The 23,577-nt window shown below is 44.8% G+C and overlaps 1 protein-coding gene and 1 long non-coding RNA gene across 4 annotated transcripts; one reads left to right on the plus strand and one right to left on the minus strand.

Moving 5' to 3' along the window:
* Positions 1-793: 793 nt before the first annotated feature.
* LOC138787034 (uncharacterized) lies at positions 794-2,111 on the minus strand. The gene is made up of 2 exons (XR_011362285.1): positions 1,415-2,111; positions 794-1,309 (listed from the first exon to the last, which is right to left on the minus strand). It is a non-coding gene; the product is annotated as an uncharacterized lncRNA (long non-coding RNA).
* Positions 2,112-10,441: 8,330 nt separating this feature from the next.
* On the plus strand, positions 10,442-23,057 carry LOC138785481 (twinkle mtDNA helicase-like). 3 transcript variants are annotated; one of them, XM_069961483.1, is made up of 5 exons: positions 10,442-10,529; positions 17,028-17,268; positions 18,916-19,023; positions 19,282-19,423; positions 20,490-21,393. In XM_069961483.1, exons 2-5 carry the CDS (start codon positions 17,084-17,086, stop codon positions 21,030-21,032), a joined length of 978 nt encoding a protein of 325 aa, XP_069817584.1. In that variant the 5' UTR covers positions 10,442-10,529; positions 17,028-17,083; the 3' UTR covers positions 21,033-21,393. The 3 variants fall into 3 exon arrangements, with proteins under 3 accessions (XP_069817584.1, XP_069817583.1, XP_069817582.1); XM_069961482.1 differs by lacking the exon at positions 10,442-10,529 and adding an exon at positions 12,218-12,752; XM_069961481.1 differs by lacking the exon at positions 10,442-10,529 and adding an exon at positions 14,487-15,872 and having other exon boundaries at positions 20,490-23,057.
* The last annotated feature ends 520 nt before the right edge of the window (positions 23,058-23,577 follow it).

A 23,577-nucleotide genomic window follows, 5' to 3' on the forward strand; every position in this document is an offset into this window, starting at 1 on the left:
GGGGCAGGAGCAGGGAGCCGTGTCGGAGTGGACTGAGAGCTGATGATTCTATGCAATCTGTGGGGGTGGGGGCACCTAGATAACAGCAAAACTGTGCAGAATCCATAATAACTTTATATTGGAAAAGTGGAAAGCCACGGGTGGGCAACGTATTAATGCAAAAAAAAAAATTGGGGTGGAATACCCCTTTAATAAAGTGTGAAAAAAGCGCTTAAAATACAAATATAATGACCCCCCCAGGCCGTGGATATGATGCCTCCATGTACCATGTTTTTATTTATGTGACTTTTTGATCACTTTTTTTGTTACGTTTTATAGTTCGGACAATTACGCATGCAATGATGCCAAATGTTTGTTGTTTTTTTTTTTATATTTTTAGTTTTTGAACAAAAGGTAAAGGCTGGGATTATTGGAACTTTTGTTATGAATTTTTTTTCAAACTTTTTTTTACACTTTTTAATTCCCCTGTACCTCCCAGCCTACCTCCTTGTGCACTACACCTCCCAGGCTACCTCCTTGTGCACTACACCTCCCAGCCTACCTCCTTGTGCACTACACCTCCCAGCCTACCTTTTTGTGCACTACAACTCCCAGCTTACCTCCTTGTGCACTACAACGGCTAACTACCGTGTAGAGTGTACAGTGGGGCTACAGTGTAGGGTCATACTGTGTGGACAAGAACATCTACCCCCATAGCCCTAGCCTTTTTTTTTTTTTTTTTTTTTACACAAAAAAAAAAACTATGAGACCCCGTATTATGTGAGAGAAACATAAAAGATTAAAAGATGAAAACTTGGTATAAAAATATATATTTATTAATAATTCAGTAAATTTCAAAAGTTTTGTGAGGATGAGTGGTCGGCTACTGATGGTCTGCTCTCTGGATGAGTGTTCATGAGAGTCTCAGCTGTTAGGGCTCGTTCACACTATGGAATTGGCACCGAATCCTGCCTTCTGTCTGTTTGAATGGAAGGGCTCGCGCGCCTTTGGCTTTGGCTGTCCAGGCATGATGGGAATTGTAGTTTTGCAACAGCTGGAGGGCTTGAGTTTGACACCTGTCTTTAAAGATGGTCTCCTCTCTGTTGGAGTCTTCAGGAGCCTCAGATGATATAGATGGTCTCCTCTCTGTTGGAGTCTTCAGGAGCCTCAGATGATATAGATGGTCTCCTCTATGTTGGAGTCTTCAGGAGCCTCAGATGATATAGATGGTCTCCTCTCTGTTGGAGTCTTCAGGAGCCTCAGATGATATAGATGGTCTCCTCTGTTGGAGTCTTCAGGAGCCTCAGATGTTATAGAGGTTATTGGGAAACTGCAAAGAAATCAGAGAAATAAATGAGTGAGGAAATGAACATTTTGTCTTTGCACATTTGTAGAACAGTCAGAGATGAGATGGTTGTCACTGTCAGGCTCTTACCTCTAGAAGAGTCCCAATAGATGTTGTATGTAGGCTGATCCTCCATCTGTACCTGGAGGCTTCAGTCCACCTCCATATCCTCCACTGCCGACAGGTGGGTTTTGGAAACCTTTCTCCTCTTTATGGAAACATCCAGCATCTCCACGTCGTCGGGGAACTGCCGTCCTCCAACCTCCATGGGCTCGCAGATGTCCTTATATGCCCTCTTCAGAATGCGAGCTGGTCTTGCTGGTGGGGCAGGGTGGGATGGGGCAAGGGGTGGGGCAGGGTGGGATGGGGCACGGTTTGGTGGTGGGGCAGGGTGGGATGGGGCAAGGGGTGGGGCAGGGTGGGATGGGGCACGGTTTGGTGGTGGGGCAGGGTGGGATGGGGCACGGTTTGGTGGTGGGGCAGGGTGGGATGGGGCAGGGTTTGGGGGTGGGGCAGGGTTTTGTGGCTGGGCCACAGTGACCCGAGTATTCTTACGAGATCGGTTTCTCTTGCCGAGTGTCATCCTGAGAGACTCCTACGCTCCTACTCCTACTCCAGAGTTAGCCTGGACTAACACTGCTGTCAGGGTGCAGCTTGGTTTTATTGTCACAACCAGGTTCTATTGTGACATCATCCTCATACGTGTCATGATGACATCACAAGCAGTGGGTGTGGCTAGAGCACACAGAGATGAATACTATGGGGAAGATTTATCAAACATGGTGTAAAGTGAAACTGGCTCAGTTGCCCCTAGCAACCAATCAGATTCCACCTTTCATTCCTCACAGACTCTTTGGAAAATGAAAGGTGGAATCTGATTGGTTGCTAGGGGCAACTGAGCCTGTTTCACCTTACACCATGTTTAATAAATCTCCCCCTATATGTACCTGCACTGGACTTCTACAATATAACATTACAGCATTTGTTTTCTGCTCCATTTTTAGTCCCATTAGTAAATAGTAATAATCAGTGTTTTCTCTGCCTGGTGGTGCAGGATGGGGTCTATAGAGGGGCTTTATTTAGGGTAATAATTTATCAGGAATACACCCCTTCCCCAGGTTGGATGCAGATGACATTATGCTTTATGGTACATGCTGAGTGTTGTCCTAACCTGACGGCTCCATCGTGAAGGAGCTCCCAATGTATCTGTTAGATGACTCCTATGTTCTGGATGGTAGATGCCACTGTTAGGCGTCTCCCCACCCCCACCCCCAGCATATATTTACATGGAAGCTATAACATAGTGTGACAGTGTAACTGTCATGTATATCCTATGGAGGGGGAGGAAATGACAGTTACTTAACCCCTTCATTACTCTGCTCCCTACTGAGGCCGCGTTCACACAGGGGATTTTTTCATTAAACAATGGCCGTTGTGGCAGATTGCAAAAACGCCAGTTGTTTAATGCCACTGTGGATTAAATTGCATGGAATCACGGCCATAGTTTATACACTATGGCCGTTGTTCTCTGCAGCCGCACGAAATAATTGACATGTCTATTGTGTTCAGTGAATAGCGGCCGGACAACATAGCCTGTGTACATAATGTAAAGTGCAGCTCCCGGACGTACTTTACATTGTTCTCTGTGGCTAATTGGAGCGTGGACACACCCGAATGTGCCCTCATTCCAATTCAAATGAAGTGATCGGCCGGGTGATCGTCTCAGACTGAGCCAACAGCCATTTTTTTGCAATGTGTGAACATGAATATAAAAGAGGCGTATCACAAATTAAAATATTAATTTATTATAACCAGCAAAGAAGGAATAAAAACGCCACAAAACATACATACCACCCCAATCCAATACTTGACTGGAGTGTACTCGGGTCTCTTGACCCACATTACTTGGACACTGGTTTGCAGAAAAATGAAACTTAAAAAATAAAATTAATTGCCAAAAAGTCTGAACACTTTAGATTCATTTTGTCTGTAGTTTTATTTTTTTGGAGACTGAAAAGTGAGTGTCCATATACTGTGTGCACATGGTCTTATGGCAGATTCACTCACTGCAGAAATATTGCGGTAAATCCTGCACCTCTGAATTACACACAGTGGCGGTCAGCGTGTCCTGTATCCTGGAATAGTAGTCCTGCTTTCCAGTTACTCAGATTTTTTTTAGAAAGGTCTGATGCGACTTTTCCAGGAAGTCTGAGCACCTATAAAGCAGAGCTACTAATGGCCGCCACTGCAGACCTGGCTCTTTCACGTGACCATATTTACCTGCACAATTTAATACAGACGCAGGTCTCGGTCTGACCTTATTTCTGATGACCTGAGCTGATGGGGGGAAATCCACATGGGACTGATTTGTGCAGGTAATACCTCCAGCAGATTCCGGTTGAAGGCAGGTAGAAAAGATGTCACAGGTCTGGACAGTGTCCATAGAAATGTAGTGATGTAACTCGGCCCTTCTGGTGGTGACGCCTTGTTTCTCACATCGGACGTGCAGTCACGAAAAAAGCATGTAAAGTAGAGATTAGCGAATTTACAGTAATAACGAAGCAATCGTGGGCTGCAGTCATTAGCAGTGGGGCCACTCCATATGCAGCACACTCCTGTTGTATATGGAGGGGTTAAATGCCGCTGTCAGGTGTGACAGCGGCATGTACACTGTAAAATAGCCGGCACTAGCAGTCGCTATGTGCGGGCTATTTGAATTTGGTGCCGCCGTGAGCTGACAGTGCGCGGGGTAAGAAGGTGACACGAGGGGGCAGCACAGAGAACATGGCTGGCGCTCAGCTAGCCGCCGACCGTGTTCTCTGTGCTATACTATAAGCTGCACTATTATGCAGCTTAAAGGGAACCTGTCACCCGGCATTGCGGCGCAGAGCCCGTCCGACCCCCTGGTGCAGCCCCTTTACCCTTTCCTGCAAGTCTCCCTCCTGGACCCGGCCCCGGGACAGAGATATCGGCGCCCAATGCTGAGCGCGCGCGCTGTATGCTAATCAGTAGAGATGAGTCCGATGCCCATAGAAAATGAATAGAGCCGTCATTCTCTATGGGCATCTGACTCATCTCTGCAGGGCGCGCGCACCGATTCCGACAGGGATATCTTAGTCACGAGACTGGTTCCAGGAGGGGGACTTGGAGAAAAGGGTAAGTATCCGGGGCTGCACCAGGGGTCGGGCGGGCTATGCGCCCGCATCCTTGGTGGCAGGTTCCTTTTAACATAAAGTATCGAATACCAGGAAATCCTGGTATCGAACCTTTTTTTTTTTTTCTTTTGCCCGAAATATGGATAGTAGCATTGATACTTCGGTGCATCTCTAATGTTCACACATGCACGTATTCTATAGACTGCTTTGTTGCAGATCTGTAGCTGAAAATCTGCACGTGTGAACATGGCCGTGCATTCACACTGCCCGAATCTGCTGCAGATATCGGTGTAGATGCCCTATTACCCAGAGATCATCTGCCCTATGAGGCAGTTATCTCCCTGTGTAATAAAAGCAGCGATCAGCAGATGAGCAAGCAAACGCACACTCATTAAAGGTAACCTGTCACCCCCTGTGCCGGGGTGAAGGCCGCCCGACCACGCTAGAGACCCTTATACTTACCCCATCTCGCCAAGTCCTGTTCCTGGAGCCAGTCCCGGGACGGAGAAGTCCTTGTCGGAAGCCCAGCGCACGCGCTGCTGAGATGAGTCCGATGCCCATATAGAATGATGGCTCTATTCATTCTCTATGGGCGTCAAGACACATCTATGCAGCATGCGTGCCGAGCTTCCGACAAGGATATCTCCGTCCCGTGACCGGCTCCAGGAGCAGGACTTGGCGAGAATGGGTAAGTATAAGGGTCTCTAGCGGGGGGACGGGCGGCTTTTACTCCGGCACGGGGGGTGACAGGTTCTCTTTAGCTGATCAGTTTCTTTCAGTAGGTTAAAAAATAACCTTCTGTCAGTCAAACATCTTTGAGTATTAGGAGACGCGTGGCCGACAGCTGATTAGAGCAAAATTCTGTGCAGCCTTGGCTGTGCGACTATCGAGCCAGCAGATCAGTGCAGATTAGCACTGGCTTACAGCCCAGGTCGGGCCGTGTAATGCGGCCGTTACTAATTAACTGAACACAGCATAAAATCTGCAGCTTCATATGCGACATCAATTCTGCTGCAGATCCTGTACATGTGAATGGACCCTAAAAGTATATACGTATATAGTTTTTATCATTTATTATTTTTTTATCATTATTTAAACCAGTGAGATCTCTTCCTATTTCTTTAGACGTCTCTGCATCCTGAAAGGAATCTATCCTCATGAACCCAAACACAAGAAAAAAGTCAACAAGGGATCTACAGCGCCCCGGACCTTTTATCTATTGAAGGACATCAAGTTTCTTCTGCATGAACCTATTGTGGGAAAGTTCAGAGAGTACAAGGTATGTCTTCCAGTCTGTTAGGCTTTCACAGTCCAGCGATTTCACTGACTGTATTACTATAGAGAACTGCACAACACAGATTCTAAACTTTTATTTAAAAAAAACAAAGTCTGCTTTCCTCTAGCGTGTTGGCTGTGCTATTTGTTGCCAAACATGTAACTAACTTATCTGATAACATAAAGCTGAGCTATGTAATGCTGACAATCTACCTATAAAAGTCCGCTGTAGCTAAAGTTGGTGGTAGGCTGGATTCACACTACATTGTGCATCCGTTTCGATCCGTTTTTCCATTGACTTCCATTGTAAAAAAAAAAAACGGATCAAAACGGATCCGCTTTTTTTAACGCACACAAAAGTAGTGTCAGCTACGTTTTTGCATCCGTCAAAAAAAAACAAAAACGCTGCGTATCGTTACGTGTGAAGCTACCCTTATTACTTGTCAACCACCACATTTGTCATGTGTATGGTGACGTGAAAGTATAAGGCTGGGTTCACACTGCGTTTTTGCAATCCGTTTTTTGCAAACGTCGTGTGAACCCAACCTTAGACGGAATGACCAGCAGTTTGAGCAAGCAGATCAATGCCCGCGTACAGGGACTATTAAATGCCAACAGAATTTAAGCCCCCATTGACTTCTATAGGATTCCTCTTGCAGAATCCGTCCAAAGAATTGACATGTCAGTTCTTTGGCCCTGTTCACACTGAGCAAGAACGGCGAATTCCGCGGCGGAGCTCTGCGACGCGGAATCCCGCCATGCTCAGTGTCCTGCTTTGAGTGAATGAGAGTGCGCCTCCGCTGCTGCTGCTCTCTGCTCAAAGAAGTGACATGTTATTTCTTTGAGCGAAGAGCAGAGGCAGCGGACGTGCCCTCTCATTCACTCAAAGCAGGACACAGAGCATGGCGGGATTCCGCGGCGGAGAGCTCCGCCGCAGAATTCCATCATTCTTGCTCAGTGTAAACTGGGCCTTTGGACGGGAAGCAGATCTGCGGCAGAAAATTCTGCTCTGAAATTCTGCAGTGTGAACAACAAAGCGGAAATCTCATTGAACACAATGGGACATTGCTCTGTTAATATTTTACAGGAGGAATTTCAAGCTGAAATAAGAGCGGATTCCTCCTCAATTCCTCACCTTTTCCTCAGTGTGCACATACTCTTACACAGAAATGTGCGGGCTACAGATTATTTTTTAACATGTTGAAAGACAGTGACCAGCTGGTGAGTGTGCTGATCACTGGCTTAATCACATGGGGAAATATCTGCCTGATTTGACATGTAATCTTTCTGTGTAGGGCCTTTACAGCAGGATAGGCACAGATTTAGGGTACAGATCATTTGGGCAAATATTTGGACTTTAGTAGATGTCTTACTGAGGAGCTCTTTAAATTGTTTACATGAAACACAAGAATTAGGGGCTGTCATTACAGTACCACGAAAATTCAAACACCTCCCCCGCTCCCGGCATCATATTGATACATCATGCGGCACAGGGAAAAAATCCACTACAGGGCTTCCATGTCTTTGTTGTCCGTGTTTTACAAAGCGTGAGAATAAGCCCCAAGTTTGTTACAGAGAGAGCACTTTCCTAATTTCTTGAGTTTTTCTCTATTTAAAAATTTTTATATTCAAAGTTTACCTATATTATGAAGATTATACTTTGTAGTTTGTGATGCATATTATGTTTCATGGGAACCAAAGGTTAAGATCCTTTTTAATTTTTACCCTTCTCTTCCTGTTAGGTATTTGTGCGTCGTCTGCGTAAAGCATATGGAAAACAGGAATGGGATTCTGTAGACCGGATTAGAGACAACAAACCAACATACAAACTTGACCACATTATCAAGGAGAGGTATGATCTTTGCTTCACTAGATATTAATGCCTGACATATAGGATGAATGGAGGGGAGTCTTACCTGTCTGATAACATATAGGCTGTTTATTCAGGATGAATTGGTCCCAGCCAATTGGCACACAGCAAACACATGTGATTTATTGCAAGTTACAACAATTTTTTAAACATAGATTTTAATTAAAGGTTTTTGTCACTTACAAATTAGAAACCATACATAATTTAGGACGTGAAGTGAAGAGCAGTGAAGTGACACATTTTTTTTTTCTTGTCTTGTTTTGGTGACATTACAGCCAAATATTAGTCACAGTATACTTCACGTTTTCTGTTATAAACTATAGTGTGTGTGCTTTGACTTAAGCCCCATGTTGTGGTTATATTTGCAGGTACCCCACCTTTATTGATGCTCTCCGTGACCTGGATGATGCTCTGTCGATGTGCTTTCTTTTTGCTACCTTTCGACGTACTGGAAAGTGTCACGTTCAGACCATACAGCTTTGCCGTCGCCTTAGTATAGAATTCCTTAATTATGTTGTGGCTTCTCGTTCTCTACGGAAGGTGAGTTTATTTTTAGAAAAGGTCATCTAGTGTTAGGGCCCTATTCCACAGTAACGATCATCGGCCGAATCGGCCCCATTTGGCCCCATTCGGCCGATTATCGTTCGGTGAAATAGTGAGAACGATCAGCCGATAATCGTGTCATTGGCTGATCGTTCATTTAGGGCCAGACCTAAAATCATCGTTCCCCCACCGCGCATCGCTACGGTTGAATAGCGGTGCGCGGCGGGCGACCGACGATTTCAGAAGCGCAGCATCATACATTACCTGCAGGTCTTCTTCTCTGCGCTGTCTTCCTCTCCGGGTCCCGATGTCTTTGCAGCCCTCGCTCAACGATCATCGGGCCGTGGAATAGGCCCAGTAAACGAGCGGCGATCTAGCAGATCGCCGCTCGTTTACATCGTTGATCGGGCCCTCCTCGGCCCGTGGAATAGGACCCTTAGATGTGAATCTACCTCTGCACTCTTCTAAATCTGTAGTCATCAGAAATTCTGCATGATTCTCCTGATATATTGTATGCTAAAGAAGTACTCCAGTGAAAATAGCTTTTAAATCAACTGGTGTCAAAAAATTAAACAGATTTGTGAATTCTCAAGCCTTCCAGTACTTATCAACTGCTGTATTTCCTGCAGGAAGTGGAGTTGTCTTCCAGACTGACACATGCTTGATGCTGCCACCTCTGTGTGAGACAGGAACTGTCCAGAGCAGTAGCAAATCCTCATAAAAAACCTCTTCTGCCCTGGACAGTTCCTGTCACAGACAGGTGTCAGCAGAGAGCACTGTGTCAGACTGGAGAGAATACCCCACTTCCTGCAGGACTTACAGCTGCTGATAAGTCCTGGAGAATTGAGAATTTTTAATAGAAGTAAATTACAAATCTCTGGCACCAGTTGATTTGAAAGATTATTTTTGTTTGCGAACTACCCCTTTAAGCCTCTGCCAGTCCACTTAAGTGGGCTGTGTAAACATGTGTTCTATGTATTTTTTAAAGGGATTGTCTGAGGGGGAGGATGTGGTGTTTAATTATTAAGCTATACTTACCTGTCCTGACGCCCTTCACTAATGGGGAATGGGGCTAACCCACATCCAAAACCTAGAGAGGTTGTCCATAAACATAAACTGCTTCTAATTACTGACTTCGGCTGTTCAGCTGAGGCCCGTCATTTAACCCTTTAAATGCTGCAATCGCTGAATTTACTGTAAATAGATAACTGACAAGTGCCGCACCTTTTAGGTGTCTGAAAGGCTCCTTCATAACTTGATTGTGGGTTGATCACTAGGTACTATGGCAGCTGGAGGCCTTATCTAGACCTCCGTACCTGCCGCAGTGGCTAATAGAATTTGCTTAGGCAGATTTTACTACCATGTTTTCCCGAAAATAAGACATTCTCCTAAAATAAGCGCCCCCCACGCCCACCAGTCCAACCTTTAGGGGGAATCAGAGTTTAAACCTTTTTTCTCTACAGATGTATGAGCTGAGAAAGCTTCCTCTACATTGAAAGCGCCCAACCATGTTTGTTCCTTAGGCAGTTTTCTGTTCCCCTGACCACATTGACAAGTCAAATTAGTCATCTTCATATTAGAAAAGGTTTTCTTGATTTTCCCGTCCTTTAAACTGGTAAAATTGATCCTGCAAAGTTTTACATTTATTTCAATAAAATGTATTTTAATTCATTTGCTGGAGAGAAGAAAATGGTTACATAGTCCTTCCCCCCCCCCCCCCCCATGCTTTTCTGGGAGGAGGATCAAGGCTGGATGTGTAAAACAAACACGTTGGAAATAAGTTATCAGATGAACTTGTTAAGAATAATAATAAATAGTTTTGGAAGAGCATTTACAGTGTAGTACCCAAATACGACCACTTGATGGCAGCAGTTCCAGAATTTACTTGATTTTGCTTTTGAGAGATGCACAGCACTATCGGGAACACCATCCTAACTACAGATGCACTATACAAAATGAGTGGGGTTTAAATTCACTTCATATTAGTATTTAAACTTTATATTTGCTGTGGCTGTGATGACGGAGTTATCATGGAGTAGAAAAACATAGCTACATTCGTCCAAAAACAGCGCCACACATGTCCTCAGTTTGTGCGTGGTATTGCAGCTCAGTACATTGAGGTGAATGCAGCTGAGTTGAGGAGCAGGTCTGGCTCTATATTCAGAGGGTTGACATAATAGCCCCAGTACAGTGAGGACATTCGCTGCAGAGCTGTGTGTCGCTTATTAGTTCTTTCTGTAACACTGAGTGTCTGCTTACATTTTCTCCTTAGGTTTTCTTGTCCATCAAAGGAATTTATTACCAGGCAGAAATCCTAGGACAGACAGTGACATGGATTACTCCATACGCTTTTTCCCATGATGTAAGTTATGAGTGTATTTCTTATCTTATGTGCTCCGTGTTTTATTAAATGTGCTCACTGCCAGGCCAAAGGATTGTGTTACACAGTGAAGAAGGCTGAACTGGAGCCAAAATAAATCTTTATTCTGGTAGAAATGAGCATATGTATTAGTCAGTATATTCGCTTTAAGCTTTTCACATAGATAGAACAGCGCCGATGCAGGGAAGCTGATTGCGACGCTGTTCTATTTCCAGGCACTGGCCCGGGTTGAAGCTCTGGAGGCGGGCCCGCCCGCCCCTCTATGACGTGGCTCCATTAGAATCCAGTGCTTCACCTCCGGCCGGTGCCCCGGAATAGAACAGCGCCATACGTGACTGGGAACCAAGCAGCGGTTCAAAAAAAAGGACTGTGGCACCGGCTTCCCTGTGCCTGCGCCGTTCTAACCATGTGCAAAGCTTAAAGCGAATGTACTGATGGTACATTCGCTTTAAACTAGTCCTATATCAAATCTCCTATCTCATAAAGTAATGGCATACCCTAGCAACATGCCATTACATTATCAGGGTTGTGGAGTGGGAATTGGAGCTGGGTTTGGCTGGAGTCTGACTGTTCTTTATTAATATATTTATGTTCTATCAGTATTAGGACCATAAAAACCCTTTCTCACATACATTTAGATACACAGGGTGAAGCAGGGCTCCAGATGGCGACTAAAATGGTCGCCAATGCGACTGACATCTTGCAAATGGCGCCCAGATTTATTAATCTGGGCGCCATTTGCGACTGTCCCCGGCGGCGCGCTGTCTCTTTAAGGACTTCCGCCTTCCACATGCTGCGCCGAATCACGTGGCGCCTCTGCGGCCGTCCGTCCAATGAATGACGGACGTGCTGGATGACGTGTGCCATTCATTGAACGGACGGCCGCAGAGGCGCCACACTCCTCCAGCGCCTCTCTCCCGCCTCTCCTCACCCGGCGGTCCAAGTTCACTCCAGCGGCACCAAGCTTAAATAGTGGGTGAGTACAACCGGAGGGACGGCACGGGTGGCGGCCGGCCAGTAATGTGTGTGGGGGGACCGCAGCCTGGGCGGGGGATTGGTAGTGTGTCTGTTGTGATGGCGGCCAGGTGCGGTAGTCAGTGCGTGTGGGGTGCGAGGGGGGGGGGGGGTATGTATAGACTGCACAGTACCACTTCCCTCAGTGTGTATGTATAGACTGCACAGTACCACTTCCCTCAGTGTCTGTATGTATAGACTGCACAGTACCACTTCCCTCAGTGTCTGTATGTATAGACTGCACAGTACCACTTCCCTCAGTGTCTGTATGTATAGACTGCACAGTACCACTTCCCTCAGTGTCTGTATGTATAGACTGCACAGTACCACTTCCCTCAGTGTCTGTATGTATAGACTGCACAGTACCACTTCCCTCAGTGTCTGTATGTATAGACTGCACAGTACCACTTCCCTCAGTGTCTGTATGTATATACACTGCACAGCACCACTTCCCTTAGTGTCTGTGTGTATGTATACACTGCACAGTACCACTTCCCATATACATTGCCACAGGGGCTATATGTCATCGGCTGCCGGGGGCTATATATATATATATAAACAAAAGAGGTCTTGCCCGTCTGGGCGCTTACTAACACACTGGTCACCTCTCTGGCACTTCACTCGGCAGTATTTCGGGGTGTGAACAGGCCCCAGCAGCGGCTGTACTCCCAGCTCTCAACAAACACACCAGGCAGGCTGTTTACTCCTGGCTGAGAGCTTCCCCTGCACACTGAGCACACCTTTTGCCTTCTCAGGCTGATTGGGATCAGAGCTCACCTGATCCCAAAACCCACACTGGATCGAGGGGGAGGGAATGGCAGATCCCACTACCAACCTATCCGCCATTCCAGTAAATCCGGCCCGGAAAATTAAATAATAACTCAGCAGCATATCACTGCTGAGCAATCGACCTCCTCCGGATTTACCATCTCACACTATGCATCAGCCTAGGTGAGATGTACATCCCCTCGAGCACTTTACCAGTGACATGTCTACAATATATATATATATATATATATATATATATATATATATATATATATATATATATATATAGCAGCTGGCTGAGGGAACACACCGGCAGCAGGGGGGTATATGGTTGTCAAGTTGCTAGTTTCCATGTTGAACGTTTTCAAACTAAGAAAAGAAAGAATCTAAAGGAGGAGGATGCTGCCGTGGCCTCTGCATACAGTAAGTCCCATTTAACATAACATTAATTTTACATGTTTTAAAATGTTGGCGACCAAATATTCTATTTGGCGCCTAAATTTTTCAGGTTAGGAGCCAATGGCTCCTAGGTAAATTTTTTAGTCTGGAGCCCTGCCTATTAGAGAAGGGTGGTTGGGGAAAAGTTTGTCTGTCACTATTTAGCAGTTTGTTTCTGAGCTGGAAGAGTCCATTGAGGGAGGGCTAGATCTCTTACTGGAGGCTGGATGACTGTATATGAGCAGCAGTGTAATATAAAGGTATCCTGTGTAGTATAAAGAAGAAGCCATATGTAGTGCAGCAGGAACCTATGTCCTCAGTGTGGTATTTTGTCTGTGTGTGGTTTTCTTCAGTGTTCTATGGCTGCAGAAGGCTGTGTGTGTGCTATGGCTGCAAAAGGCTGCCTGTGTGTTTGTGCTATGGCTGGAGAAGGCTGTGTGTGTTTTGAGAGAGAGAGGCAGAAATTAATGGGGTATTCTGTGAAACAGTGAAAAATCCAGGGGGGACAGGGGGTGGGAACATAATAAAGAAGTCCTATTTACCCGTTGCCTTGCCCCTCCCAGTGCAGCATCCCGGCTCATGGCCACTTTCCCCCTCTCTTGTCTCCAGATTGGGTGGGGTTTTAAACTCATTTCCATTGAAGTAAATGGAGCTTAGTGGCAAACCGCATCTGAACTGGAGACCAGAGAGGGGGAAAAGTGGCCATGTTTTTGTAGCGCTGGATAACCCCTTTAAGTTGGAAGGCGCTTTGAATACTCGCAGCGCAAAGAAGAATGTGCTGTGAGTATGTAAACCCATAGAAAATTACAGCATTGGGAATCGCAGTGGAACTTGCGGTATGAAATCCGCTGTGATCCGGTATGTGTGAATGCACTCTTAGTCTATGATCACACTCAGTATTTCTGTCAGTCTTTTTTAAACTAAAATCAGGAGTGCAACTGTGTTTTTAATCCACTCCTGGTTTTGGTTGATAAAAGACTGAGGGAAATGCTATGTGTGATTGTAGCCTATAGAAGTAATCAGGAAGAATACTGGGGGAGGGGGGGTGTAACCCCAACATCTTGTTCAATTACTGCAAAATAGACCACAACAGCCATGACTCCAAGTACAGGATGAAGCACTGAATGGAAGCAAGTGAAGGGAGGAAGACCCATCGCTCTCCCTCGATTTGGAAGAGAGAACCAGAACAACCAGTGAAAAATCTGTAGAGAAGGTAGAATAGAGAACATAGGGATAAAGGGCACAGGCTGCTAGACAGGACATTACTCAATACAAACACTGAGCTTTCCGAAGGCCACGGGAAGCCACTCAGCAAGAGGGTCACAGAAGGTTGGCACATCATGGGGAGTCTCGTAATACCATATAACTGGACCATGTTTGGTAGAAATGGTAGTGGGATTTACAAATTGACTTTAAATGGAGCATACCAGAGACAAAGAATGTCGTACAACTCCAGTACCCGCTCAGAGGATGACTGATCAGTGAGCAGGGCAGGTGAGGGTAGAGAGAAAGTGGCGCAGATCCACAGGATCCTAACAGTTTTAGGTCTGGGACTTTTTTTGAAAGGGTCAAGCATTTCCCGAGCAGAAGTGGACTACGATAAAATGGTGACTGCAAAGCCGTGCATGAAAGGGGTTATCCAGCGCTACAAAAACATGGCCTCCACGAACATGTGACTTCTCCTGCGTGTATCTGCATGTATGAGATCTATTGTAATGTGACTGTTCCTGTGTGTATGTACATGTACGGTGTCTGTAGTTATGTGACTGGGCGGAAGAGACATGTGACTGTTCCTGTGTGTATGTACATGTACGGTGTCTGTAGTTATGTGACTGGGCGGGATAAACATGTGGCTGAGCAGGATGATGCGCTGTGTGTTACACAGGGTTATCCCCGGTCAGGGAAAGCATCTCCTCCCGTGTGTCCTCGCACAAGTTCGGCTGAAGCATGGTGTGGCCCCCGCTGGGTTTTCCCGTAGACATTTCAGGAAGGACCTGCTATCTGTCCTTGATGTCTGCCCAGTGACTGTGACAGAGATCCGCCAGTACCTGCGAGACAACAACATCTCCTTCCATGATGGCTACAGCTGCCTGCATGTCCCCAGCCCCTTCACCCCCAACAAAGACAACCTGCTGTTCATTGACAAGACTACAGGGAGGTTTCTGTGCAAGGACACCCTGCTGGAGGGCACCTGGGAGGACTATAAGGACAGCATGGCTCTGCTCCATAAGGAGGGCTGCCCCTTCCTCAGTCCTGACACCATGAGCGGCTGCCTGGAGGACAGCGACTCGGAGGATAGAGAGAGGCAGCTAAACAACATGGAGGTCAGCCGCATCTGGAATAAGGCCGTCTGGTTCCACGATCTGGAGGAGGAGGAGGCGCAGCTGGTTAAAGCCATGTTTAGCATCTCTAAGATCACCAACAATACCCTGAAGAAGTTCGGCGTCAAGTGTTTCCAACCTACCAAAAGTTTAGTCTTCCCCTGGTACAACCCACGAGACCTTACCATGAAAGGGTTAAAGCTGTTGTCTGCCGTGTGCCAGGCGGACGTGGTGAGCTACATCGAAACTCTATATCCAAGGCCTTCTGACTACCATAACCTGTTGGGCATTACAGTGACGGGCAAGAAGGACACGGAGGTGGTGATCACCAGCCAAGAAGTGGATAGTTTAGCTGTACACCAGGCCACGGGGGTGACTACTGTATCACTGCCGCGTGGAATAACCTGTTTGCCCCCTGTCCTTTTGCCGTATCTTGAGCAGTTTAAGCGCATCACCTTGTGGCTTGGGGATGACCTGCGTGCATGGGAAGCCTCCAAACTCTTCTCTAGGAAACTTGGCATCAAGAGGTGCTCTCTAATCCGGCCTGGGGATAAACAGCCCAGCCCACTAAAAGCCTTAAATCTTGGCCTTAACTTGAATAAACTCCTCAAGGCGTCTCTGCCAGCCAGCCACAAGTCTATCATTTCATTCCGTCAGCTCCATAGTGATGTATTTAGCCAGCTGGAGAATATAGAGCAAGTAGCTGGGGTGAAATGGATGAGATTTCCTGAACTGAACAAACTTCTGAAGGGCCACAGGAAGGGAGAGCTGACCATATTCACAGGTAAATAAAGTTCACGATCCAAGGAAAGGAAAGAATTTGTCGAGACGTCATAGATAAATCTCATACCTTTCATGGTATAGTGGAACTATTTATTGCCAACCAGATTTCACGTTATACGGCAGAGTAAAAATATCCCTCAATGCATGCAAGAGTATGATGTGTGCAGTAATGTAAATGAACAATACATAGGCATACATGTCGCTATTTATGCTGGGAAACCATTAGTATAACAGTTTTCTATGCATCAATAGCAGATCTAGGCAATAATAAATTTCTCTCAGCACCCTACAGTGTTGATATATCGCCTTCATACTTCTAATTAATAAAGCAACCTATACACAGAAATATATTACCAATCACACTACTACATAAGTAATACCTCCACACCATGACTGCCATCACTTCCATTACAGACCCTGTAAGTGATTACAGTACAGTTACATCCAGTGATTCACAGGGGATGTCATTTCCAATCAGTATCGTTCTCCTTCCCTTTTCGTATCCATTCGGCCTAGACCACTATGATTTGTTTACAGCCATGATCTCAACAGAACATACATACATACATCTTATGGTGTGTTTAGACAGATTTTTTTGAAGCCAGAGCCAGTAACTATAAACAGAGAACAGGTCATAAAGAAAAGGATGTATTCCTGGCTTTGGCTTCAAAAATCTGTCAGATAAATCTCTGCGTAAACACACCATTAGACTCCAAAGTTTTTTTTGACATTTATAGCACCCAAACAATAGTAATGCCCCCCTTGGTGAGTACGTAAGTGGATTAGAGGGGGTCTAGATAAGTGCTCAATAAAGAGGGTAACTCTGTCAGTTAGAACTTGTTCTATGCCAAAATAAAGCGTTTTTCACCGAAATCCACTTGCCGATCAAGAGAGCACATATGGTAGGTAAGCTGTGTACGATCGCTATTTAGTGCAGCTGGGAGCTATATAGGCAGATTGTGCCGACACCTGCCCCAATCATGCGGACAGAACTGGGCTTTGTACAGTTGCTTCAGCTCAGTGAGTTCCGTGTATGAGCTGTCTTTTTCATGCCAAACTATGTCAACTGGGCAGAAGAGCAACGTTGGACCTATGCTCTTTCTTGGCTCCAGGGATTCATTAGCCTTGCATTCATTTTCCCTTTTCTTTCTTTTAGGCCCCACTGGTAGTGGAAAAACCACCTTCATCAGTGAATATGCCTTGGACCTAAGCATGCAAGGGGTTAACACTTTGTGGGGGAGCTTCGAACTTAACAACGTTCGCTTGGCCAAAATCATGCTGACCCAGTTCTCTCTGCTGCGTTTGGAGGAACAGCTCGACAAGTACGACGAGTGGGCAGATCGGTTTGAGGAGCTGCCACTTTACTTCATGACTTTCCATGGAGAACAAAATATAAAGTAAGTTAGTGGATGATGTATAGGAATCTATATTTATTACAGAGAGCACATCAATACCAATATATAATAACACAGCGTTGGCCATAGCAGCCAGTCATGTGTCCAACTTTTATTTTTCTAGCGCAAAAGCTAAAAATTAAAGCAGTGCATTGATTGCTGTAGGTAGTTTTTAACCCTTTCCTGCATTCCCATTTACATGGGGAGATATGGGGTGGGTTCAGGAGCTGAGCCTGCTTCTTATATGGCAGGTGTCAGCTGTATATTGTATCAGCAGCTGCTGGAATTGGATGTTATTCGGATCCTGGCAGTTTAACCCCGTTGCTTCTGTGGTCAGTAGATGGTTAGATGGCAGGTGCTGGTTCTGTCACGTCACCAGTCAGTATCTCCACAACTAAATGGTTGCTATGGCGGTCTTGTCTGGTCACCTGTTACACTTATGCAGAGTATGAGGCAAGAACGGTTGTACAATCCAATGCATGTATTCCAGAGTTCAAGAAAACGCATGTTTCTGGAGTGATGCAAACAAATATATACCTTATATTTTTGTGCTAATACAGTGGTACCTTGGTTTAAGAGTAACTTGGATTGAGAGCACTTTGCAAGAAGAGCTCAGTTTTTCAAACTCGTAACTTGGTTTAAGAGCATTGCTTTGGTTTAAGAGCTCCCTGTACTGGGTGGGAGTGGTGTGAGGAGGGGCATGGTCTGCATAGTGGGGTCTACAGCCCTGTACTCTGACCCAGGAAGTCTCTATCACCTTCCAAATCATAGCAGATCCACTTCAGGCTGGGGCTTGCATCAGGGGACAGGACTGTGGAGGTAATCTCTCCATAGTTGTAACCCTTCTCTCCCCAGACAGAGAGTCCTGCTATACTGTGCCCACATCTGCCATGCTCATTCCTTCATGCTCCCTGCAGTCTTGTGTTTGCCATCCCATTGGCTAAAGCTTTAGCTGTCCAGTCATGAGAATTGTAGTTTTCTAACAGCTGGAGGGCCTAAGTTTGACTAGTTCATTCCAAAGGTGTTTTGATTGAAACCTGGCTTGTAATAGGTGTTTAGGTTTGTTCTTTTTCTTCGCTCATGTTTGCTATAGTGCAGCTATATTGTCTCTAACAATACAGAAAATACTACTAAAAGGAAGTCTAGTTGGGTCAGTTTAGTCACAATGGGGGGCATTTAGTAAGGAATCTAATGTGTGCAACTATTCTAATGGAGATTGGTGTGTATTCTGTTCCAATCTCTTGTGACTGATTCAATAAAATGTAGCGCTGCCATAGTAAATGTATCTAAGTAAAAAGTTGCAAATATTAAGAAATTGCGCAGTTATATTAACCTGGTACTGACCAGACGTAAGCCTGCACCTGATTGTGCGACTATTTAAAAAGTCACAAATGATAAATTGGGCGCTTATCCCGGATTATCCAAACTTTTGGGTGAATACAGAAAACAGGCAGATTAAAAAAAAGTTCCATCTAAAAAATATTCGCCAGTCGAATACTGGTTCATAAATAGAACTTAGACCAAAAATGGATGAAAAATTGAATTATTCACCAAAAAATAGGCGAAAAACCCTTGATAAATTTCCCCAATGTCTTAATGCACAGTGTAGGTTTCCCTAGGTAACAATTTCTTTTTTTGTACCCCATGTAGGTCTGTGGTTGAGACCATGCAGCACGCAGTGTATATGTATGACATTAACCACGTTATCATTGATAATCTGCAGTTCATGATGGGCCAGGAACATCTCTTTTCAGATAAGTAAGAGCTTCGGTTTGGCACGATAATACTCATATGTGCTGTAGTTAAAAACTGATGGGTTAAAATAGTAAAATAAATATGTGCGTATGGTTTTTGCATATCCTATTTAATTTTTTTATTTTTTATTTTACACTCCGTTCCTCTGTTGTTCCTTGAATCGCTTAAATAAATGGTGTTTTGACACTTTGGTTTTTTTATATATTTGTCCCTTGACTGTTTAAAATTTTTTTTCTTTTTTTTTTTTTCATTTATCTTTAGATTTGCAGTGCAGGAGTACATCGTTGGGGCATTTAGAAAATTTGCTACTGAAAATGTCTGTCATGTAACTTTGGTCATTCATCCCAGGAAAGAAGATGATGATAAGGAATTGCAAACATCCTCTATTTTTGGTTCTGCAAAAGTAAGTGGGGAAAACACATTCTTGGCCAGAATAAAGGTAGTTAAAGGGGTACACTGGAGAAAAAAAAAATTCAAATCATCTGGTGTCAGAAAGTTTATATAGATTTGTAAATTTTTTCTATTTCAAAAATCTCCAGTCTTCTACTTCTTATCAGCTGCTGTATGTCCTTTTAGGAAGTGGTGTATTCTTTCAAGTCTAACAGCGTGTTCTATGGTGACATCTGTCTGTGACAGGAAGTGTCCAGTACAGCAGCAAATCCACATAGAAAACCTTTCCTGCTCTGGACAGTTTCTGACATGTGCAAAAAAAGGAGTCTGTGGAGCCTCTTTTGCTTAGTCTCAAAACACGGGATAGCCAGATATCCCAAGCCTGTTGCCACGGGGCGCCTCAATGATGGGGAGAACACCACACCACCCTTATAGGTAGCCCCTTAAGCCCCACTCTGTTGTGAGTATTGGAATATAAATAGGGAAATAACAGGGTGGCCCCTTTTGTGTCAAAGTCTAACTCAAGGTGCGAGTATTGTGACATGACAAGGGCTTGCCAAGGCTGGCATGCATCCACAGACAGCCGTTTCGGGGTATTTGCCCCTCGTCAGTGTGGAGTAGGATTCTGGCTAGTTGGGGCAATGACAAATCAACCAACAAAACACAGTAATCACTGAACTCAAGTAGATCAGTGAAAAAATTCCAATGAAGTACTCAATCAAGAGTCTCCACTGATGACCCTAAAATTTAAGTATGCAAAAAAGGAGTCCATGGAGCCTCGGCTGTGAGTCTCAAAACACAGGATAGCCAGATATCTCTAGCTTGTTGCCACGGGGTGCCTCCAGATGGGGAGAGCACCACACCACCCTTATACAAGTCTGTAAAACTTTAAAAACAGTTGATTTAAAAACTCTTCCCCCCCCCCCCCCCCAGGAAGAGTACCTTGTTAAAAAAAATAGTCGTAGTGAAAATAATATGCCAGTACCAACTTCTAGGAAATTTTAACTATCATAAAACCCCTTTTATAGTTCTAGTTTGAGAATTTTGTAAATTTGTTTTCTTTTTTTTCATGACGACAGGCCAGCCAAGAGGCAGATAATGTTCTTATACTCCAAGACAGGAAGCTTTCCTCTGGCCCAGGCAAGAGACACTTACAGGTGTCTAAAAACAGGTTTGATGGAGACGTTGGGGTATTTTCACTGGAATTCAGCAAGTCCACACTGACTTTTACTTGTTCGAAGAGCAAAGCAAAAGTGAAGAAACTAAACAAAGAGACTGAAACACCGGATACCCCGCCAGATACCACACCAGGCAAGGCAAAAGTGAAGAGACTGAACAAAGAAAATGAGACACCAGATCCTCTGCCAGATACCCCACCAGGCAAGGCAAAAGTGAAGAGACTGAACAAAGAAAATGAGACACCAGATCCTCTGCCGGATACCACACCAGGCAAGGCAAAAGTAAAGAGACTGAACAAAGAAAATGAGACACCAGATCCTCTGCCGGATACCCCACCAGGCAAGGCAAAAGTGAAGAGACTGAACAAAGAAAATGAGACACCAGATCCTCTGCCGGATACCACACCAGGCAAAGAAGAAATAAACCCAGGTCTGTGCTGCTAAACTGACATGGAACTTGCACAGCTCTTCATGGAGTTTGTTACTTGTGTGTCTACTAGACAAGGTGTTCTGAACATTTCAAATGGTTTTGAAAACAGATTCTTATATAAAACACAGTCATTGGTCCTGATTTCAGCATGGTTGTGTAAGCTTAAGTCCACGTATCTTTTCATGTTAAGTATGAAGCTAGTTTTGGTTTGGGTCTGAGTGTTTACACCCCATCAATTGCTACAAATAGACAGGTGAAGCCTTCATGTGGATGTGGAGTCATAGGCAAAGGACTTTTTGCTCAGGGCAATATCATACTTTCCCTACTGCCTTCCCCTGGCATAAAACAATAAACAAGCCATACTCGCCCCTCTGATTTCCCTGGACAATCTCGTTCTGTTCTTCAGCATTCGTTTGAGCCTTTTCAGTGCCAGTGGTGGTAAGCACAGAAATGGCAAACAGCATTAGAATGGTCACGGAGATAAAAGTCTGCATGCTGCTGTGGGGTATTGGCAGGCTATAGACAAGTAAATGTCATTCAATGGTCGCTTGGCTGTGGTGAAGGGGTGATCAGATATATAAAGCAAGCTTGTGGACTTGCCTGGTAGATACATAAGGCACGGCCGTAAGATGTGAGTAGGTTTGCAACACCGCTAAGTGACAGTAGGTGTTGCCAGTGTTAAGGCAATAACTGCTGCTGAAATAGGAACAGTCAGAAAAGGACTCTGTAGTATCATGGTAATGGCCCTCTCTACAGCCAATATACAACCATGTGGCAATAGGTGAATGCTCTGCATCCCTAAGTCAATAGGGACCAGTAGCAGGGACTCAATAGGATTTATTCACTCAGTGATGGATAGGTCTTGTAACAGGGCGATCCAAGAAATTTGTAGAGGTCGCTTCAGTGGTATTGGAGTAAGTCTGATGCCATGTAAGCAAGGTTCCCACCGCTTGTGAGTTTAGGTACCTTTAAGACCCTGTGAACCAAACATCCAGCAGCAGCACAGAGATAAAGGTTTCGATCACTCAGCAGTCGTCATGTGTGTGCAAAGGGCAGGAGCGACAGCCCAGGCAGAAGGGGGAAGGGGGGAGATGTTGTCTCTTGCTCAGCTAATTACTAGTGATAGCGTAGGATATATTATTAGCAAGATCATTCTTATATACTGTACCCAAGGCAAGGCTGCCTGATACATTCGCTGTATGCGGCAGCCTCTGGTGACCGCTGTCACTGCTCACTGGGCTAGGAGCAGAGTGAGCGGGGACAGTAATCACCACTTGCTGTCGAGAGGCTGTCGAAAATTAAATGTTCAAAAAACGATAGAGTGAGCATGCTCCAGCTGTGCTCATCTCTAATGTCAACATGTTTTCCCATAGTAAATAAGCGAGAAGGAATTTTGGGTGCAAAGGTTAACTAGGTCTTTAAATATATATATATATATTTTTTTTTTAATTGAACCCTTTTAAACTTCAGCAAACATCAGCCCAGCAAAAAAATAAATAAAAATTGGCAGATGCACTTGGTAAACAGCACTTAGTAATACAGAAGGCGAGATTCATTATAATGCCGGGAGCGCCGCAATTCTTTACGTCTTCGTGGCACTGACACAGCCGCACAAAACCAAACCTAATAACTGAATTTTGTATGGCCCAGATAATGTAATCATGTCAGAAGACTTGTTAAGGTCTGCACTCAGGAAGATTATTCATATAGGGGGAGATTTATCAAACTGGTGTGAGTGTACGTGCGGGTGGGAGCTGCGGAATCTGTGACTGGTTTTCAGTCACGATTCCGTAGTGTGCATGTACCCGAAAGTAGAATTGGCGCAATTGCCCCTAGCAACCAATGATATTTCAACTTTCATTCCTCACAGAGTCTTTGGAAAATGAAAGGTGGAATCTGATTGGTTGCTAGGGGCAACTGCGTCCGTTTCACTTTACACCATGTTTGATAAATCTCCCCCATAGTGTATGCATTGTGTAGGCCAAGGCCTCATGAATTTCGTCTTATTTCTACAATGAATAAATGAGTTTTGAGTGAAAGATTCCTAATTTTTCATTGTGTGTAATAGACTTATTTATCAGGAATGGTGAAAACCAGAATTACTTACGGTAATGATGTTTTCATAAGCCCATGACAGCACCCCTGGAGAGGACCTCCCACCGCTTGACAGGAAACCTGAGAAGATAAAAGCTGACACACCTCTCCACACCTTCGGTTCATATAAAAGTACTCCAGCGGAGCAAACATATCGTATGATAATTGATAGAAAAATAGAAGAAAAAAATAGAAAGAGAAATCCGTAAGGATAGGTAAGATTAATAGGGTGGGTATACTGGAGGGGTGCTGTCATGGGCTTATGAAAACATCATTACCGTAAGTAATTCTGGTTTTACCCAGATGCCCTATGACAGCACCCCTGGAGGATAAGCAAGTAAATATACGAATTAGGGTGGGACCACAGCAGAAAGAACCTTGCGCCCAAAGGAAAGGTCAGAAAGTGGATTCAGTTGGAGTCTGTAGTGACGAAGAAAAGTGTGAGGAGAAGACCATGTTGCGGCC

Source organism: Dendropsophus ebraccatus, chromosome 3, assembly GCF_027789765.1.
Source record: "Dendropsophus ebraccatus isolate aDenEbr1 chromosome 3, aDenEbr1.pat, whole genome shotgun sequence".
Classification (NCBI taxonomy): Eukaryota; Metazoa; Chordata; class Amphibia; order Anura; family Hylidae; genus Dendropsophus; species Dendropsophus ebraccatus.